The sequence below is a fragment of the Apodemus sylvaticus genome, chromosome 12, assembly GCF_947179515.1.
Source record: "Apodemus sylvaticus chromosome 12, mApoSyl1.1, whole genome shotgun sequence".
Lineage (NCBI taxonomy): Eukaryota > Metazoa > Chordata > Mammalia > Rodentia > Muridae > Apodemus > Apodemus sylvaticus.
Window position 1 is genome coordinate 53,913,958 of NC_067483.1, and position 18,359 is coordinate 53,932,316.

At 36.0% G+C, this 18,359-nt stretch overlaps 1 protein-coding gene across 2 annotated transcripts in view; it reads left to right on the forward strand.

The window, feature by feature from the left end:
• Brinp3 (BMP/retinoic acid inducible neural specific 3) overlaps nt 1-18,359 on the forward strand; it is a 381,590-nt gene that overhangs the window by 169,141 nt on the left and 194,090 nt on the right. For both annotated transcript variants that reach the window (XM_052200491.1, XM_052200492.1), the window contains one exon: nt 17,955-18,145. In XM_052200491.1, coding sequence (XP_052056451.1) covers nt 17,955-18,145 — 191 coding nt within the window. The remainder of the gene's footprint in view (nt 1-17,954; nt 18,146-18,359) is intronic.

Sequence of the window (18,359 nt, forward strand, 5' to 3'; positions counted from 1 at the left end):
GAAAACGAAAACAATCAAAAGACAATCTATATTTATAGGTAAGAGGAAGAAGCATTTCTAGAATATTCTTATGTAAGTACACTGTAGCTGTCTTCAGACACATCAGAAGGCTTTGGATCTCATTATGGATGGTTGTGAACCACCTGTGGTTGCTGGGATGAATATTCTTACTGTTTAAGTCAACTTAAGACTCAATGACAGGGTCCCCATGTCTGTGTCATTGTTGCACTATATGGAAAAAATATCTTAAAAATTGTATGGTATCATAAAAAATATCAAATTTCTAAAACTATGTTGGTATTTTAAACAACAAGAAGACAGTAGGCAAGAAGTGATACAACTTTATGATTCAAAATTCAGTTCAAAGTTGGAGTAGTTCCTGATGACTACTTTTTCTCTCACAACTGTATGTGCTTCAGTTATGTGAATTAGTCATTCTTATGAATTCATCTTCACATTTCTCTTAAATTCCTTGAACTGAAATCAATATCCCAATTTTCTGATCATGGAATATCACTTGAATCTGAAGGTAATTGCCTTTTCTATTACAATGATTTTTTTCTCTAAGTGTATCCTTATAGACTCTTTCATACTCTCCATAGGATAAAGTTAGTAATTGATCACAGGTAAGCAAAATTCCTATATAGTTTAAACATTTGAACTGTCTTTATTTAGACAATGAACTCTGAAGAATACCAGGCGAAATGTAAATTGTAGCTGTTGTAATTGAACTAGCCCTGTCTCATTTTTCTCTCCATTTGTTTCACATGTCTTACCTGATAAAGCATGAAACTATTATATTCTGTTTTTAAGAAAAGATGAGATTCAAAATGAAACTTAAATGTTCTCTGTACTTATATGTCCCATTTTCTCTCTTGTCCTTTCTAAAATACTCAGAATAATTAACTATCAGCACAAGCATGTCCTAGAGATGTCACTCAGCACCCACCTACCTCATCTTCTCCTGCCACCAGTTTCCGTTCACTCTCTTGGCCTTCACTACTGGCCTTTCCCTAATCCAGTGACCAGGTGTTGGGGAGGCTCTGGGTAGTCTATGGTGGTGACTCATGTTGAGACTCCTAGCATTGGGAAATATTAACCCTGAAATGCCCACCTTTAGCCAGTCAGGAACCCACAATGGAGAGATAAGAATACCAACCTACCCCCAAATTCTTTAACTTAAATTTGCCCTACCTTCAGTATGTACTGAGACTGTACTCTCTTGTACTACAAGAGAAAGTTGGAATAGAGACTAAGAAAATGGCCAAACAGTGACTGGCCCAACTTGAGACCAATACCATGGCCAAGACTAACACTATTATCTTAATGATATGCTGTTATGCCTGTAGGCAGGAGCCTAGCATAACTGAGAGACTCCACTCAGAAGCTGACCAAATCAGAAGCAGAGACCCACAGTTAAACTTTAGGTGGAGCTCTGGGAGTCTTGTGGAAGAGTTGGGGGAAGGATTCAGGTACCCTGAGGGGATAGGGACTCCACAAGAAGACCAACAGAGTCAATTAACCTGTATCCTTGGGTGCTCACAGAGACTCAACCACCAGCCAAAAGGTTTATATGGGCTGGATGGACCTAGGCATCTGCACACACGTAGCAGATGTTCAGCTTGGTCTTCATTTGGGTTCCCCTGCAACTAGAGTTGGGTCTGTCTCTGACTCTGCTGCCTACCTGTGGATCATATTCCCCTGACTGTGCTGCCTCAGAAATAGAGAATGTAACTAGCCCTGCAAAGATTTGATGTGTTAGGTCTGGCTGGTACCCAGGAGGTGCTCATAGGAGTAGGGGAGTGGGGATGTATAGAGGGAGCATAAGAAGGGGAGATTGGAAGGAGAGAGCGATCTGAGATCAGGATACAAAATGAATGAATGAATGTATCAATCAATCAATAAATGAAGAAAACAAGATTTAAGAAAGATATAATTAAATAAATTAAAATATTTTATAGGGAAATATATAAGAAATCTGTAGAATAAATATCTGTTTATGAGCAAACATTAACTTCAAAGGGTAACAGTATTATAATTGTTTTAGAAAATATACAAAAGATTGTTTTCCCAAGAGTTTTTTAGCCCCTCATGCTTTCAACTTAGATATAAACTCTGGATACTCTCTTTGAAGCCTTTAATAGTACATTTTATGATCAATAAAGCTGTTGATTGAATTATCTTCCTTTAGAGAAAATCAACTATACAAAAACCTAGTTCTATATGTATCATTTTCCCTGTGTGTTTTGCTTTTATTGCTTCCATATTGTTCAATGCTGTAATGCTACGGGCTGTTATATTAGACAATGGTATAAAAACCCCACCACTGTTTAAATTTCTCATATAGTTCTTCAATTTAAAAAATCTATCTCTGGAAAGATTACACTATTTGGATGTAATGATTTCCAGCTACGGAATAAATATCATGACTGCTTTGTTATTCATCTCATATAGTATAATATGTAGCAAATTGAGGAATAGGAGCATATCTGTATAATGCTTATGGAAAATAAAATAACAAAGAAGAAAAAGTGACAGCCTTAAAATTGAAGGGATTGATTTAATTAGAGAGGCAGTAATTTAAAATATTATTAAAATTGATTCCTGGTTTCAAGTTCTCAACAGTTAAAAAGTGTTTTATGAAAATATTTATTGCCTAGAAGCTTGGAATACCCAAGACACAATTCACATATCAAATGATGCCTAAGAAGGAAGAAGAGCAAAGTATGGATAGTCTAGTACTTCTTAGAAGGAGGAACAAAATACCCACAGAAGGAGATACAGAGACAAAGTGTGGAGCAGAGTCTGAAGGAAAGAAAATCCAGATACTACCTCACTTAGGAATCCATCCCATATACAGTTGCAAAACCCAGACACTATCGTGAATGCCCACAAGTGCTTGCTGACAGGAGCCGGATATAGCTGTCACCTGGGAGGTTTTGCTAGTGAATGACAAATACAGAGGGAGAAACTCTCAGCCAGTCTTTGAACTGAGCACAGGGTCCCCAATAGATGATATAAAAGACCAAGGGAGCTAAAGGGCTTTGCAGCAACATAAGGGGAAAAACAATATAAGTCAACAAGTACTTCCAGAACTCCTAGGGACAACACCATCAACCAAAGAGTACACTGGGACAAATCAGCAGCAAAGGATTATCTTGTTGGTCACCAAATGGGGAGAGGCCCTTGATCCTGGAAAGACTTTATACTATAGTGCAGAGGAATACCAGAACAGAGAAGCAGGGGTGGGTTGACTGGGGAAGGGGAGATGGATTATGGGATTTTCGGGGGAGGTGGAACCAGGAAAGGGGACAACATTTGAAGTGTAAATAAAGAATATGCCTAAATAAAAATATTTATTGTTTTATAAAATTACTCCATCGTATATGTAGAGTAATTTTAAATATATCTGGTTGATATTTTCAGAATTAAATGATTTATTCAGTCAATCAGACTAGTAGTAGAAAAGTGCAGCTACTTCTCTGCTTAGTGTGCCTTTCAAGAATTGAAAAAAACAAACAAGAAAACAAAAATAAAAACAACTGTTGGTTCTTTTTATACCCTTTTATCCCCACTCCCAGCTTCACTCAGGATATATATAGTCCCCTCCCTGAGTTCATCATCCCATCTTCCATGCAACCTCCTTAGCCTCTGAGAGGTTCGTCTCCCACTCACCTCCCCACTTCCCTCCACCCCCAGCATCTCTTTTCCCTAGGGGATCTAGTTTCCACATCATTAAGTGCTTCCTTTCACACTGAGCCCAGACAAGTCAGTCCTCTTCTACCCATGTATCCTGTGGCCAAGACCAGCCCGTGTATGCTTCTCAGTTGGAGGCTTAGTCTCTTGGATCTCTGAGGGTTCCTTATTAGTTGATAAGGTTGTTGTTCCTGTAGGGGTGTAATCCTCCTCAACTCCTTTAGTCCTTTCCCAAACTCATCCAGAGAGGTTCTTGACCCAAATTTTATGGTTGACTGTAAGTGACTGCATTTGTCTCAGTCATCTGCTAGAAGAGCCTTTCAGAGGACAGACATGCCATGCTCCTGTCTGCAAGTACAATATGGAATCTGTAACAGTGACAGGGTTTGCTGTGTGAGCATGGGATGGATCACAAGTTAGGGCGGTCTCTGGATGGCCTTTCAGTCTATGTTCCAGTTTTGTTCCTACATATCCTTTAGACTAGAGCGATTCTGGTTCAAAAATTTTGAAGATGGATGGGTGTCCTCTGCCTCAACTGGAGACATGTATATCTACTGGAGGTGATCTCTTCAGGTAGCATCTCTCCACTGTTGGGCATTTGGCTAATTTCATGACCATGGAGTCCAGTTGCCTCTCCCTTCTCAGGTCTCTGAAATTTTCTAGAGGTCAACCTGCCTTCCACTTCATACTGCTGTGTGTTTCAATTTATTCTACTGGTCCTCTGGGCTTCACTCCTTTCTCTCCCATACATGATTCTTTCCCCCTTACTCATTGCCTTACCTCTCCCACCTAGGTTCTTCCTTCTTTCTTCCGCCAATGATAATTTTGTTTCCCTTCTAAGTGGGTTTGAGTCATCCACATTTGGACCTTCCTGCTTCTTAAGCTTCTTAGAGTCTGTGAGTTGTATCATGGGTCTTCTGAACTTTTTGGCTAATAGTCAGCTAAAAGTGAGTACATACCATGCATGTCCCTTTATGTCCAGCTTACCTCACTCAGGAGGATATTTTCTACTTCCATCCATTTGCCTGCAAATTTCATGATGTCTTTGTTTTCTATAGCTGAGTAGTATTCCATTGTGTAAATGAACCACATTTTATGTATTCTTTCTTTAGTTGAGGGGCATCTGGATTGTTTCCAACTTGTGGCTATTACTAATAACGTTGCTCTGAATATAGTAGAGCACCTTTCCTTGTGGTATGGTAGAGCATCTTTTGGGTTTTCACTGTTCTGTCTATTATCATCATGGTGGATTTGATGTAAGTATGCAGGCAGACATTGGAGCAGCAGCTGAGAGTTACATTTTGATTCATAGGCAGGGAGAGACTGTAAATTTGTCATTGGATTTTGAATCTGAACCCAGAGACACATATTTCCTCCAATAACTCTATACTTCCTAATTCTTCTAATCCTTTCAAATAGTGACTTTGCTTAATTAAGCATTCAAATATGTGTGCCTATAAGGGCCTTTATTACTCAATCTATGACATACCTATGATATAAATTTAAAATCATATTAAAAATAAAAGAAAATATAACAGCTCTGCAAATAAGTAGATTATAATTTAATGGTTTGTGAATAGTATTTACTGGCAGCTTTGAGAATCATATGTTTGTTTTTTTTTTTATTTGGGAGGTTAAGCTGAATAAAGCTTCTTTTGAACTATCCTCTCTTTAGAGAGAAAATGGGAGAGAATAAGTGTAACTTTTCTGTGCTTTTAAACCATTCCACTGCATGATGACACACAGCTGGTTCACTTGGAATCTATTGATTAATGTGTTCTCCCTGTCAATATCACAAGGAGTAGATCACTTTCCTATGCTGCTTACAGACTTCAGCAATGGCACAATGAGACACATTCGCTTATTTTCTCCATAAAAATAAATGATTGTAAAATAAAATGCAATATGAACAATTCTCACTCATTGATTTAACCCCAGGATCCATATAAAGGTAGACACTGTGTTTTTTTTCTTTTGCTTTGTTTTTTAGGAAAAATTGCTTTTATAATAACAAAATTTCTCTCTTTTCCTTTCCCATTAAATACTCCTGCATGTCCCTTCCATCAATCCTTAACCTGACATCTTTTTCACTGATTATTATTTAATACACATATGACATGTACATATAAATATATTCTTAAATCTAACCACTTCAGTCCATACAGTGTTAATTGTAAGAAAGTTTCAGGGCTGACCATGCAGTACTGAACAATCAATTGGTGTGCTCTTATTTTAGGTATACAAATATTTTTCCTATGTGCATGGATATGCACCACATGTGTACCTTATGCTCCTGGAATTAAAATCAGGGTGCTAGATCCTGGACTCTTAAATTAAAGATTTTTTTAAGTTGCCATGCAGATTCTGAGAACTGAATGCAAGTCCTTGAAAGAGCATAAAATGCTCTTAAACACTTTCCCATCCCTTCAGATCCTCCCGGTATTTTTTATTCTATTAATTTTAGTTCTAATTTCTTCAGAATATTATTTCTACCAATAATAACATAATATGCACATAAGAATGAAAAATGACTAATGAAGTTGAGCATTTTTTTAAGGTGTTTCTCCGCCATCCGAAGTACTTCAGGTGAGAACTCTTTGTTTAACTCTGTACCCCATTTTTTAATAGGGTTGTTTGGTTTTCTGGAGTCTAACTTCTTGAGTTCTTTATATATATTGGATATTAGCCCTCTATCTGATGTAGGATTGGTGAAGATCTTTTCCCAATTTGTTGGTTGCCGATTTGTCCTTTTGATGGTGTCCTTTGCCGTACAGAAACTTTGTAATTTCATGAGGTCCCATTTGCCAATTCTTGATCTTAGAGCATATGGGAAATGCAAATCAAAACAACCCTGAGATTTCACCTTACACCAGTCAGAATGGCTAAGATTAAAAATTCAGGAGATAGCAGGTGTTGGAGAGGGTGTGGAGAAAGAGGAACACTCCTCCACTGCTGGTGGGGTTGCAAATTGGTACTACCACTCTGGAAATCAGTCTGGCGGTTCCTCTGAAAACTGGGCACCTCACTTCCAGAAGATCCTGCTATACCACTCCTGGGCATATACCCAGAGGACTCCCCACCATGTAATAAGGATACATGCTCTACTATGTTCATAGCAGCCCTATTTATAATTGCCAGATGCTGGAAAGAACCCAGGTATCCCTCAACAGAAGAGTGGATGCAAAAAATGTGGTATATCTACACAATGGAGTACTATTCAGCCATTAGAAACAATGAATTCAAAAAATTCTTAGGCAAATGGATGGAGCTAGAGAACATCATACTAAGTGAGGTAACCCAGACTCAAAAGGTGAATCATGGTATGCACTCACTAATAAGTGGATATTAAACTAGAAAACTGGAATACCCAAAACATAATCCACACATCAAATGAGTTACAAGAAGAACGGTTGAGTGGCCCCTTGTTCTGAAAAGACTCAGTGAAGCAGTATAGAGCAAAATCAGAACAGGGAAGTGGGAAGGGTTGAGTGGGAAAACAGGGGGAGGGAAGGGGACTGATCGGACTTTCGGGGACTGGGGGTCCAGAAAATGGGAAATCATTTGAAATGTAAATAAATATATCAATAAATTAAAAACAAAACAAAAAAAAAACAAAACAAAAAGAATGAAAAATGACCAAAACCATGTAAAAAGCAAAAAGTATTAAAGTGATTTAATTTCTATTTCTTTTTGGAATTTATAGAGCCTATTTGCATGTCAAGACTGGAAAAAAACTGTCCAAAATGGCATAGCTCAGAAATATATAAGGCTTTCAGCTAATCATAGTGAAGTATAAAAACTGTGATCTGGTTTTGTTTTTTATTTCTGTGTTTCACAGTGTCCATAAAAGCATTCTCCAATTTGTGCTGTTATTGTACACAAACCACCAAAGAGCTTCAGAAGGCAGCTGCATGGTTTCTGTATAGAATAGTCACATCATCCTATCTGCTATCACTTATCTTTTTTGCGTACTAGCAGACAAGGAGTGCTGAAACATTTTTAAAAGCACACTCTCTGTAATGTGTTACTGTCCTTTGTATCTCATGTTTTGCTTACAGATAGCAGTTTTAATCATACATTTCTAAAGCATTAGTATAAATGAATACTTGTGGGAAATTTTAAAGTTGAGAATGCAACCTTCATTTTCACGTCTTGGTATAAGTATCTCAAAAAAATTAAAAACCATAAAAAATTATAGTCATTTATATTATTAAATTTAATACAAATGTCCGACTGCATATGTAGCAGAGGATGGCCTTGTTGGACATCAATGGGAAGAGAGGCCTTAGATGGCACGATAGAGGCCCACAGGGAGAAAAATGCCAGGCTGGGGAAGCAGGAGTCAGGGTGGGGTGGGAGAAAACCTCACAGAAGCAGGGAGAGGGGATGAGATGGGGTTTGTGGAGAGGAAACTAGGAAAGGGGATAGCATTTGAAATGTAAATAAAGAAAAATCTAATAAAAATGTCAAAAAAAGTAAAATGAAATGAATAGCTAAAAAAATAAAATAAAATTCATGAATATAATGTAATACTATTCCTAGAAATGAGTCAGTTAATTTTCTATGTATGAAATAAAACTGAAATTGATTATTTTATTGCTGGCTATGGACACGTGCAGATTAAATACAAAAACAAAAAACAGATATATAAGGAAGAAAATGTTTTTATTCTCTATAAAGATTGATGGTTCTTGAAAATAGAACATATTAGTTGATCTTTATCATCAGTTGGTTAACATCATATAGATAACTGACCTGTTATGAATGACAGATTAGCACAGATTTTTAAAAATATATACATTTAGATATAAGCAGTCTCAGATTGATTTAAGGAGATTCTTTCACATACATTAATTACTATTCTAAGTATAAGTAAGCCAGTTGGCAAGTGGGTCATTTTAGCAAAGTGTTAGAAACCCTCTTTAACCCTTTTAAACATCCAAAATATCTCCCTAACAAAAATCTACTAGATATTAGTCTAGATAGAGTCTATGTTCCTGTAGGAAAAAAAAATCAGTAATAAGAACAATATGAAAATATAAGACTTTCTCATTCTTCATTAAGTACAATAAAATTAGGAAAAGAGAATGAAGTATTATTTATTATACTTACATTAGCTTTGTCAAGAACTACTGACTATTGTTTAATGTTCCCAAAGATTTCAGAGAGGCTATTATCTCTCATTCAGAAATGAGGGCGCCACCACCTTATGTAACTTTAATAAAATCAAAATCAGCAAGGAGAGCATGGTAAATGAAGAGAATTTATCCTTCATATATGACAGCAATACCATGCATGCTCCTCTCATTACATCATAGTCTCTTCCTGATTACTTATTTAAATTGTACAAAGTATATATTGACATTTTCACATTAGAAAAAAACATAAATTTGTGATTTATACACACCAGTATGATAAAAATGAAGGAAATATATAGCTCTTCTTTAGATACAAAAGAACCCACTTCTCTGTACTCAGTTTGAGTACTCAGTAGCCTGTATGCCATCAAGCATAGTATATTTTGAGTCATTCTATCAAAAAACAGTGATTACTACATCTTGCTAAGTAGTAATTTTTGATTTTTTAGGGGAGAGGCTTATGTTTGGGAAATATTCTTAAGTCAGTGAACATTAGTGAAAATCAAGAAGCACACAGTAACCTCATTAACATTAACTAAAAAGCAAAGCAAAGAACGCACAATCATACACTGCTTCTGCCATTTGGGATAGAACAAGATTTGAGGTTTATGAGAAAGTACTGAATTGTATTTTTTCTTTTCACCTGATAAATGCCAATAGAAACAATATCTTAGAAATATCCACTCAGGGAACTTATTTTCAGGATATGGTAACATACTCTAGGACAGTACTAAAACATTTATTACAAGAAAATTAGAAAGGCAGGCTTTATTTATTACAATGAATAGCTTTTATTAGACAAAGGGCTTTGGATCAGATTTTTTTGTTTTCTAAACATTGCATAGATCCAGCAGATTAAATAAAGAATATAAATGAATATGTAGATACATATATGCGTTCAATAATAGTGAAAAAGGAGGTCATGAGTTTGAAGTGGAACCGGAAGGAAGCTGGGAGCAATTGCTGAAGTACAGGAACCTGCAAAAAAAAAAAAAAAAAAAAAGAAAGAAAAAAAAGAAAAAAAATCTGTGAACATTTTCTAAACTTGTCTAAATAGAATGACTTGTAATTTAATTTTAATCTTAATCTTGCTTAAGTATTTATTGATTTCTTAGGAAAAACTTATTGTGAATGAATTTATTTTAAATCAAATGAATTCTTAGAGAATTGTTATAAACACTTATTTCATTGTTTATTGTTTTTTCTTTTCATAACTAATTTCTTTTATTATAATTTTTATTTTCTACTTTCTTTGTTTACATTTCATATGATTTTCCCTTTCCCAGTTCTCCCCTCCCCATAAGTTCCCTAAACTCTCTTCCCTCTGCCCATTCTCCTATCGACCCCCTCCTACTTCTCTGTCCTGGTGATCCCATACAATGCAGAACAAGCCTTTTCAGGAACAGGGACCTCTCCCTCCTTCTTCTTGGGATTCATTTGATATGTGAATTGTGTCTTGGGTAATTAGAGTTTCTGAGCTAGCATAAGTAGACATTGTGATTTTTCTAAGTGGATTTAAAAAACTAAGTGATTCTTAAGTAAAATATTTGGAAAAAATGTCCATATATTTGAATGTAGCCATCTTATGTAAAACCATTTTTAGTGCTGAAGACATTCTACTTGTAAGTAGACTATAAAATGACACTTGATCTTTTTACTTTATATCCATTTTAGAAAACTGCTTTTACAATGATTTACAAAAATGAGATACAATCCAAAAATCTTAAAACAATTATTCAATTAGGATGGTGATATTAATATTTGGTGTTGATCGCAGCTTATTTTCTCTATTTGTGTTTTTTGCTATACTCTGTAGAGTGGGTAAACGTTAAACTGATCATGTCTCTTAAGCTGAGTAGATGCATGTAGAATGGTAGTTTTGCCAAGATAATAAAAGGGGAGGATTAAATTTTGCAATTCCTAAATTACCTAAGTGTCTTAGTCAGGGTTTCTATTCCTGCACAAACATCACGACCAAGAAGCAAGTTGGGGAGGAAAGATTTTATTCAGCTTACAGTTCTGCATTGCTGTTCATCACAAAAGGAAGTCAGGACTGGAACTCAAACAGGTCAGGAAGCAGGAGCTGTTGCAGAAGCCATGGAGGGAAGTTCCTTACTGGCTTGCTTACCCTGGCTTGTTCAGCCTGCTCTTTTATAGAACCCAAGAGTACCAGCCCAGAGATGGCACCACCCACAAGGGGCCCTCCCCCCTTGATCACTAATTGAGAAATTGCCCCAAATCTGGATCTCATGGAGGCACTTCCCCAACTGAAGCTGCTTTCTCTGTGATAACTCCAACCTGTGTCAAGTTGACACACAAAACCAGCCAGTACACTAAGTATGAAGTTGTATTTGTCGCCGTTTTCTAGTGTCAAAAAACTTATGGAATGTCTCTATATATTATAATAGTGCAATTGTCTAGTCCAATTAACCCAACAATGGGCAGCTGAGGATAAGAACTCTAAGAATCTAGCATTTTCTCTGTCCCAAGAGGCTAGTTGTTTAAATTGGTCTTCTGTTGATGTAGGTTCCAACAGATGTGCTAGCAAGTAAGTTCAAGCAGTTGAAGAAAAGTCAATCTTCCTTCTTCCAATGTCCTCATGTAGGCCTCCAGCAGAAAGTGTGGCCCAGAGTCAAGGTGTGTGTATATCTGGAAATTGCTTTGTTCCAGGCTGACCTTGAATTCAGATCTCCTTGCTTCAGTCTCCTAGGATGAAAGGCATGTACTTCTTAACCTTGCTTGGGCCTAAGCTTTTCATGTCCACTATGCCTCAAGATCTCCATGTCAAGATCCAGGTCAGAAACTGGTGTCTTTCAGCCTCAATATCTAGATCACAACTTTACCCACCAATTCTAGATTGTTTTCATTCCACATAGTCAAGTTGACAAACAGGAATAGCCATTACAGAAGCATTCTGAATAAAGGTGCTTCTCTCAATATAACATACATCCTTGAGGGACTGTTCTCCCTGTGATGTATACAATAGGACCATCAAAGTTCTAAGGTTTTGTGATCAGAAAAAGAGAAATTGGTAAATAATATGTTCTACTGTGGTGTTGGGGAAGGGGGTGCCTCAGTGGGCCCATGCAGAGGCATCCCTTCCTCCTGAGGGTAAAGACACAGGACAGTATAGCACAGGATAGTGTTTATTCATGGCATGGGGAGGGGAGTTAAGGGGTAAGTAGAGGCAGAGAAAGGCAGACAGGAGAGAGATTAGAGAAATAAAGACCTGCCATGACCATGTGGAGAGATGGGGGAGGGGAAAGGGGTAAGGGAAGAGCACAGGAGGGCAAGAGAGAAACTAAGATAGTAAGAGAGGCAAGAGAAGCAAGAGAGGGAGGAGGGGAAGCAGTCCCTTTTATAGTGAGTCAGACCTACCTGGCTATTGCCAGGTAATGGTGGGGAGGGGCATACCTGGCTGTTGCCAGGTAGCTGTGGGGTGGAGCTTAGACAGAATCCTAATATAAGGACCTACTGAAGAACAAATAAGTACCACTAGAATTTACACCACATGCTGGTATCAACTCCACGTATGCTTAGTTCATATGTTCTGCTTCCACCCACCTGGTATAGGTCAAACCCTTTCTCCATGTGCACTGCCTACGCTGAGGCAACTTCCAGACACCTTTACATTTTGACTTAGCATTCATTGTCAAGCCCATTCATGGGTTTCCATCATTTGGTGCTATGGCAAGGCAAAGTCTGCCTCTTCAGGATATGTGATCAAAGACTCTCTACATAGCTCAACTTTAAGAATAATTTCTTTCAAGGTTTGCCGGCCAGACTCCAAGGGCTTTAAAGTGATAATATGCGATTACTCTTTCATTAACAGGTATCCTGAACCTATGTCAGCATATGAGCTATGTGAAGCTTAACAGGGTTGTGGACTTCTCTTTAAGATAGAACCATCAATCCTTCCCTCAGTTTTCCTTTCAGACAATGTTCTATTGGTGTTAATTTTCCCAGCTCAAGGGTGAAGACTATAAATTTCATATTTTATGTCTTTATTTGGTGTGTATGGGAAGGGAGGGTTTTTTGTTTTGTTTTGTTTTTTTAATTGAACTCAGAAGTATTTCTTTCCTCATGGTAGACTATTTTTTCTGTTTTTATTCTGCTTTTGCTATCTTCAAATATAGGAGATTTAGAACCTTAAAAAGAAGTGATACTATTTCTATTTTCTGAGGTTGACATGTATCTTACAAACACATTAAATGTGCACACCTGTGATTTTTTTAGAATTTATCCTTAAATTTAGTCATACTATTTGTCAAAAGACAAATTTGGACTCATAGTGAGATTTAAAGAAAGGTCTACCATTCTCCAATCAAATAAAATAGTCATGTTATGCTGAACTTCTGTATTTTTTTTTGCAATTACCCCTATGTCTTGCATTGATAGTACATTACTTGAATTATATAGATTTATATATAAAATTATCTGAAAAATATTCTTGGTAATTTTCAATTAAAATTTTCATTTAGAATTTATAATTGACTTACCCAGATTTCAGATAAAAATATGACTTAGTATATTTTTAAATAAGTTTACTCTCAGCAGCCATCATAGGACAAGGTAATAACTAACATGTCATATTTGTGAGATGACAGCATTAGATTATCGTCTGAGGTTGGCAAGGCCCAGGAGAAAATCACTTTAGGAAAGATTCCTACTATTAAAAAGATTGTATTGTGATTATTAAGCATATATGACAATCACTAGCTATTAACTTACTCTTTTGAACAGATCTCTGTAGATCTACTTTTTGTGGTGATGCTACATAGACAAATAGATGATTTCTTCATTCTTAATGATGATCCTATAAGAATTCCTAAAATAATATCAATATTTGTTAAGCTCTTTTATACTGGTGCTGCTATTAGATCTTTTTCTGATAGTCAAAACTGCATTAAGTACTTTGCTAGTCTCCCATGTTTCACCAGTTAATTGCTTCTAGATAGAAACCAAACATTCTACCACTCAGAGCACATTCCAAGAGGTTGTAAAACCATTAACCAATGGTCATAAAAAGGGAACTAATGATTTATTTTAGGTACTAAGACAGAAGCATTGTAGGGGAGTACAAGGACAGAGAAAAGGGAGGGGGAAAGATAGGAGAATGGATGGAGAGAAGAGGACTTATGGGACATATGGGGAGGGAGGAACTGGGCTTTTGTAATGTAGACTTCCATTTCAACTTATGATTTAATTTTATTTGTGAACTTGTGATGAACTTTTTAACATGTGATCATGTATGCTGAAAGATGTATAAGTGCTGAGGACAAAGAGGGGAGTGAGAGCATGAAAACTTTTTTCTGTTTTGTGTGTGTGTGTGTGTGTGTTTATTTATTTATTTATTTGCAGTATTTATCCACCCTCCCTACAATTCTTTCAGACAGGAACAAACATGGGTCAGAGTTTTGAATATGGGTCAGAGTTTGTCCTATGATGGCTGCTGAGAGTAAAATTATTTAAAAATATACTAAGTCATATTTTTATCTGAAATCTGGGTAAGTCAATTATAAATTCTAAATGAAAATTTTAATTGAAAATTACCAAGAATATTTTTCTCATAATTTTATATATAAATCTATATAATTCAAGTAATGTACTATCAATGCAAGACATAGGGGTAACTGCAAAAAAAATACAGAAGTTCAACATAACATGACTATTTTATTTGATTGGAGAATGGTAGACCTTTTATTCTGTATATATATATATATATATATATATATATACAGAAGATAAAATACTGACTGGGTTTATCTATACAAATCTTCACTAATAACTTATAGTTTGTAACTCTCAGTGAACCTGTGGAGCTGTGACAGGTGATGACTATTTAGCCAGGTAATTACTACTAATGGATATGCATGTAAACTTTATCAGTTGTAGACTTCCATTTCAACTTATGATTTAATTTTATTTGTGAACTTTTTAACATGTGATCATGTATGCTGAAAGATGTATAAGTGCTGAGGACAAAGAGGGGAGTGAGAGCATGAGAACTTTTTTCTGGTGTATGTGTGTGTGTGTGTGTGTGTGTGTGTGTGTGTGTGTGTGTATGTGTTTATTTATTTATTTATTTATTTATTTGCAGTATTTATCCACCCTCCCTACAATTCTTTCAGACAGGAACAAACATTGGTCAGAGTTTTGAATATGGGATGGAAAATCCCTCATTCATTTGATGCCCTGTCTTCCTGCTGGAGGTGGTCTCTCTAAGTTCCTTCTCCCTACTGTCTGAGAGTCTCTCATCTCCCTGGTCTCTGGTGTATTCTAGAGGGTCTTCCCAACATCCTCTCATTCCCGCCCTCCCAACCTTCTACCTCCTGAGGTTTCCTGTTTCCATTCTTTCTGCTGGCCCTCAGGGCTTCAGTTCTTTTCCCTACCCAATATCAGTTCAGGTTCCTCTCTTACACCTTCTGTCCTCATTCCCTCCCAGGTCTCTCTGTTCCTCCCGACTTTTGATTGCTTTTGTCTCCCTCCTAAGTGTGTCTGAGAAGTCCTCAATTAGGCCCTTCAGCTTGTTGACCTTTGAATGAGTTCTTTCTGCACTAGTGCTTCATCTTTTTCTCCAAAAGCATATGTAAGTATGGATGTGTGTTTAAACATGTAATTGTGAGAATGCATGCAAGCTGGGCCTATCTGGCTTGAATGGAAATGTATATATGCACATGTGTGTATCTGTATTGAATTTATGTGTTTTTGCATATTTGCTTATGTAGAAGGTTTTATTTGTGTATATTTATGTACTTAGACAGATGTCCATGCAGCAACACAGGATACAAACTCAATATATTGCTCTGAGAAAGGTCTTGGCTCCTGGCACCATCATTGCCTTTACTCCCAAAGTAGCAGGTCTACAGGGAAGTACCTTTGATACAGCACTTATTTGGATCTAATTTTAATCAGAAAAATTTCCTAACTTTCTCTAGTAAATTACTTGGATTTTTCCTGAGAGCCATATATTTTATCTTATTTAACAGTTGTGATCTAATTATTAATTTACATAGTTCTAATTAGTCACAAATAGATATCAGTCATCAAGTACATTGCAAGCATTAGTGATAGTCATAGATCCTATTCCTAAATATCATGATATGCTAATTTTTCTCTTTATTTCCTAATCTGGAAATATCCTCACACTATTAGAATTATCTCATTTGGTCAAGAGAAGGAAGATTTTTAATTTACTGGTGAATATTATATATTCTTACATTATTTTTATCTTTCAACAATACTAATTAATAATTATGCATTGTCTTTATACACTTGAAATATTTGTGCCACTGTTACATGAAATTATATTAAGAATTTTTTTCTTCCATGTTATCTGGAATTATTTCAAATAATTTTTTGCATCTTCAAAGTTTTGGCAGAATCCTCCTATGAATCTATTTGTGTAGGCTCAGTAATTCTTATGTTTAAATTTTCCTATTACCATTTTTTTTTAGAATTTATGTTTAAACCATGTTATAAAATATCTCTGTCAAAAAATGTGTGTTGAGCTGTATACAGAATATATGAGCCAGATAGTGGCCCATGCAGTTGAGCGGTGGTGACGCATGCCTTTAATCCCAGCACTTGGGAGACAGAGGCAGGCAGATTTCTGATTTCAATGTGAGTCTAGTCTACAGAGTTCCAGGACAGCCAGGGCTTTATAAAGAAACCTTATCTCCGATAAGATTTTTCTAAATGTGCCAATTTTACATGTTTTTCTCTTCCCTTGGGGAAATATATGTTAATTAGTTGTTAAGGTATTTGTTATGTGTGCTTCTGAAGGGATCTATTTTGAGATTTATATACATATTTTACATTTTAGAACCTTTTGAAAACTCGTTTTGTTTTTTATTTTTCTTATATAAGCACTTTTTTTGTCATCACTTACTTAGTTTCTGACTCACATACTTATCCTATACATTTCACTGAGCCACATCATATTTGTTTATCACTATGACCATCTCTCTGCTCTGTCATAGAACTATTCTTTAAATTATGATATTATGATATCAAAGTTTCCCAAAATATTCTATATTCCATACATCATTTACCATAGTAAAATACTATATATTAAATATTTTCTGTACGTTTGAAGGAGGGAATAGAAGAGATAAGCAATATAATTATAATCTCAAAAATCATTTTAAATAATTTCAAACACATAAGTTTTGTATAAGTAATATTGTTAACAGCTTACTATGACCTGCTGTATTATAGAGGTCTATGAGCTGAAGCATTAGATGATCTCATTAATGTCTTTCAGATAGAAAGGGGATACATACTGCATTTGTGGATGATCTTATTTGACCTTCCTTAAGCAAAGCCTATCAGTTTGTAAGTGGGCACAGTGCCACCAGAACAGATGGGTTCCTAAGAGATACAACTTGCAGCCAGTTTGGCAATCACATGTTAGATAAATATGCAATGGTGTAAATGTCTGAGAAGATAAAGAGTTCTTCATGTCTAACTTGCTTAATTTAGGAGTTGTTAGCATATAGTCTTTCGAAACCTGAGCTTTCCTGCAAGCTCTCTGCAAGTCTTGTCTGACTGTCCACCATCCAGTATCAATTTCTTCAACTTCCATTGTGTTTAGTCATTTGCACAGTGCTTATTAATGCACCTACTTAAATACTTAGTAGGAAGTGAACTTGTAAATGCCTTACTATCATGTAAAACAGAATTTCTGTTCATTTAAAATGTATAGCTGAGTGCTAATTATGTTTTTTTTTTTGTTTCTAACTTGTTATACCATTCTAACTGTAAATGGTATGGTTCAATACAGTGCTACAAAACTTTACTTAATATTTTATTATACTTTGCTTTGTGGTCTACAAATGTTCACTAAGTTAATCTAAATGAGATATATGTAAGATAAATGAAATTGTCCTTTACGATCTCCATGCTTGATGTTTACTAGATATTCATTTAAAGTCTTCAATATCTCTGATACTTATAGGTACTTGGGAAAGAAAATCATAAAAACTTTAAAATATTCATTAAATTTTGTGTTTTTCACTAATTGTTTCTTCACAGGATTTTGTAGGCACTTTTTCTTGATGATAAGTATAAAATTTATTTTAAGTGGGAAATACAATCATTTTTATATTATTAATACAGGAGAGGAGTCACTCACAATTTTTGTGGACAAGCGGAAGTTGAGCAAAAGATCTGAAGGAAGTGAAACCAGCACCAATAGTTCATCTGTTTCTCTGGAGACCTTACATCAGTTGGCTGCTTCCTATTTTATTGACAGAGACAGCACCCTTCGCAGACTTCACCATATCCAAATTGCATCCACTGCCATCAAGGTAAGCCTGTACTTACAAAATATTTTCCCTTTCTTTTGTTTTGTTCCATTTCTTTTTTCCCCCAATTTTTATTATTTTATTTATTTACATCCCCATTGTGCCCCAGCTAAAGTGTCCCCTCTCTCAGTTCCTCATTCTGTTTCTCTTCGCCCTTGCCTCCCATATGGTGCTCCTCCTCACCCCGCCCCCCAGCAGTTCTCCTTCTTCCTGGGAG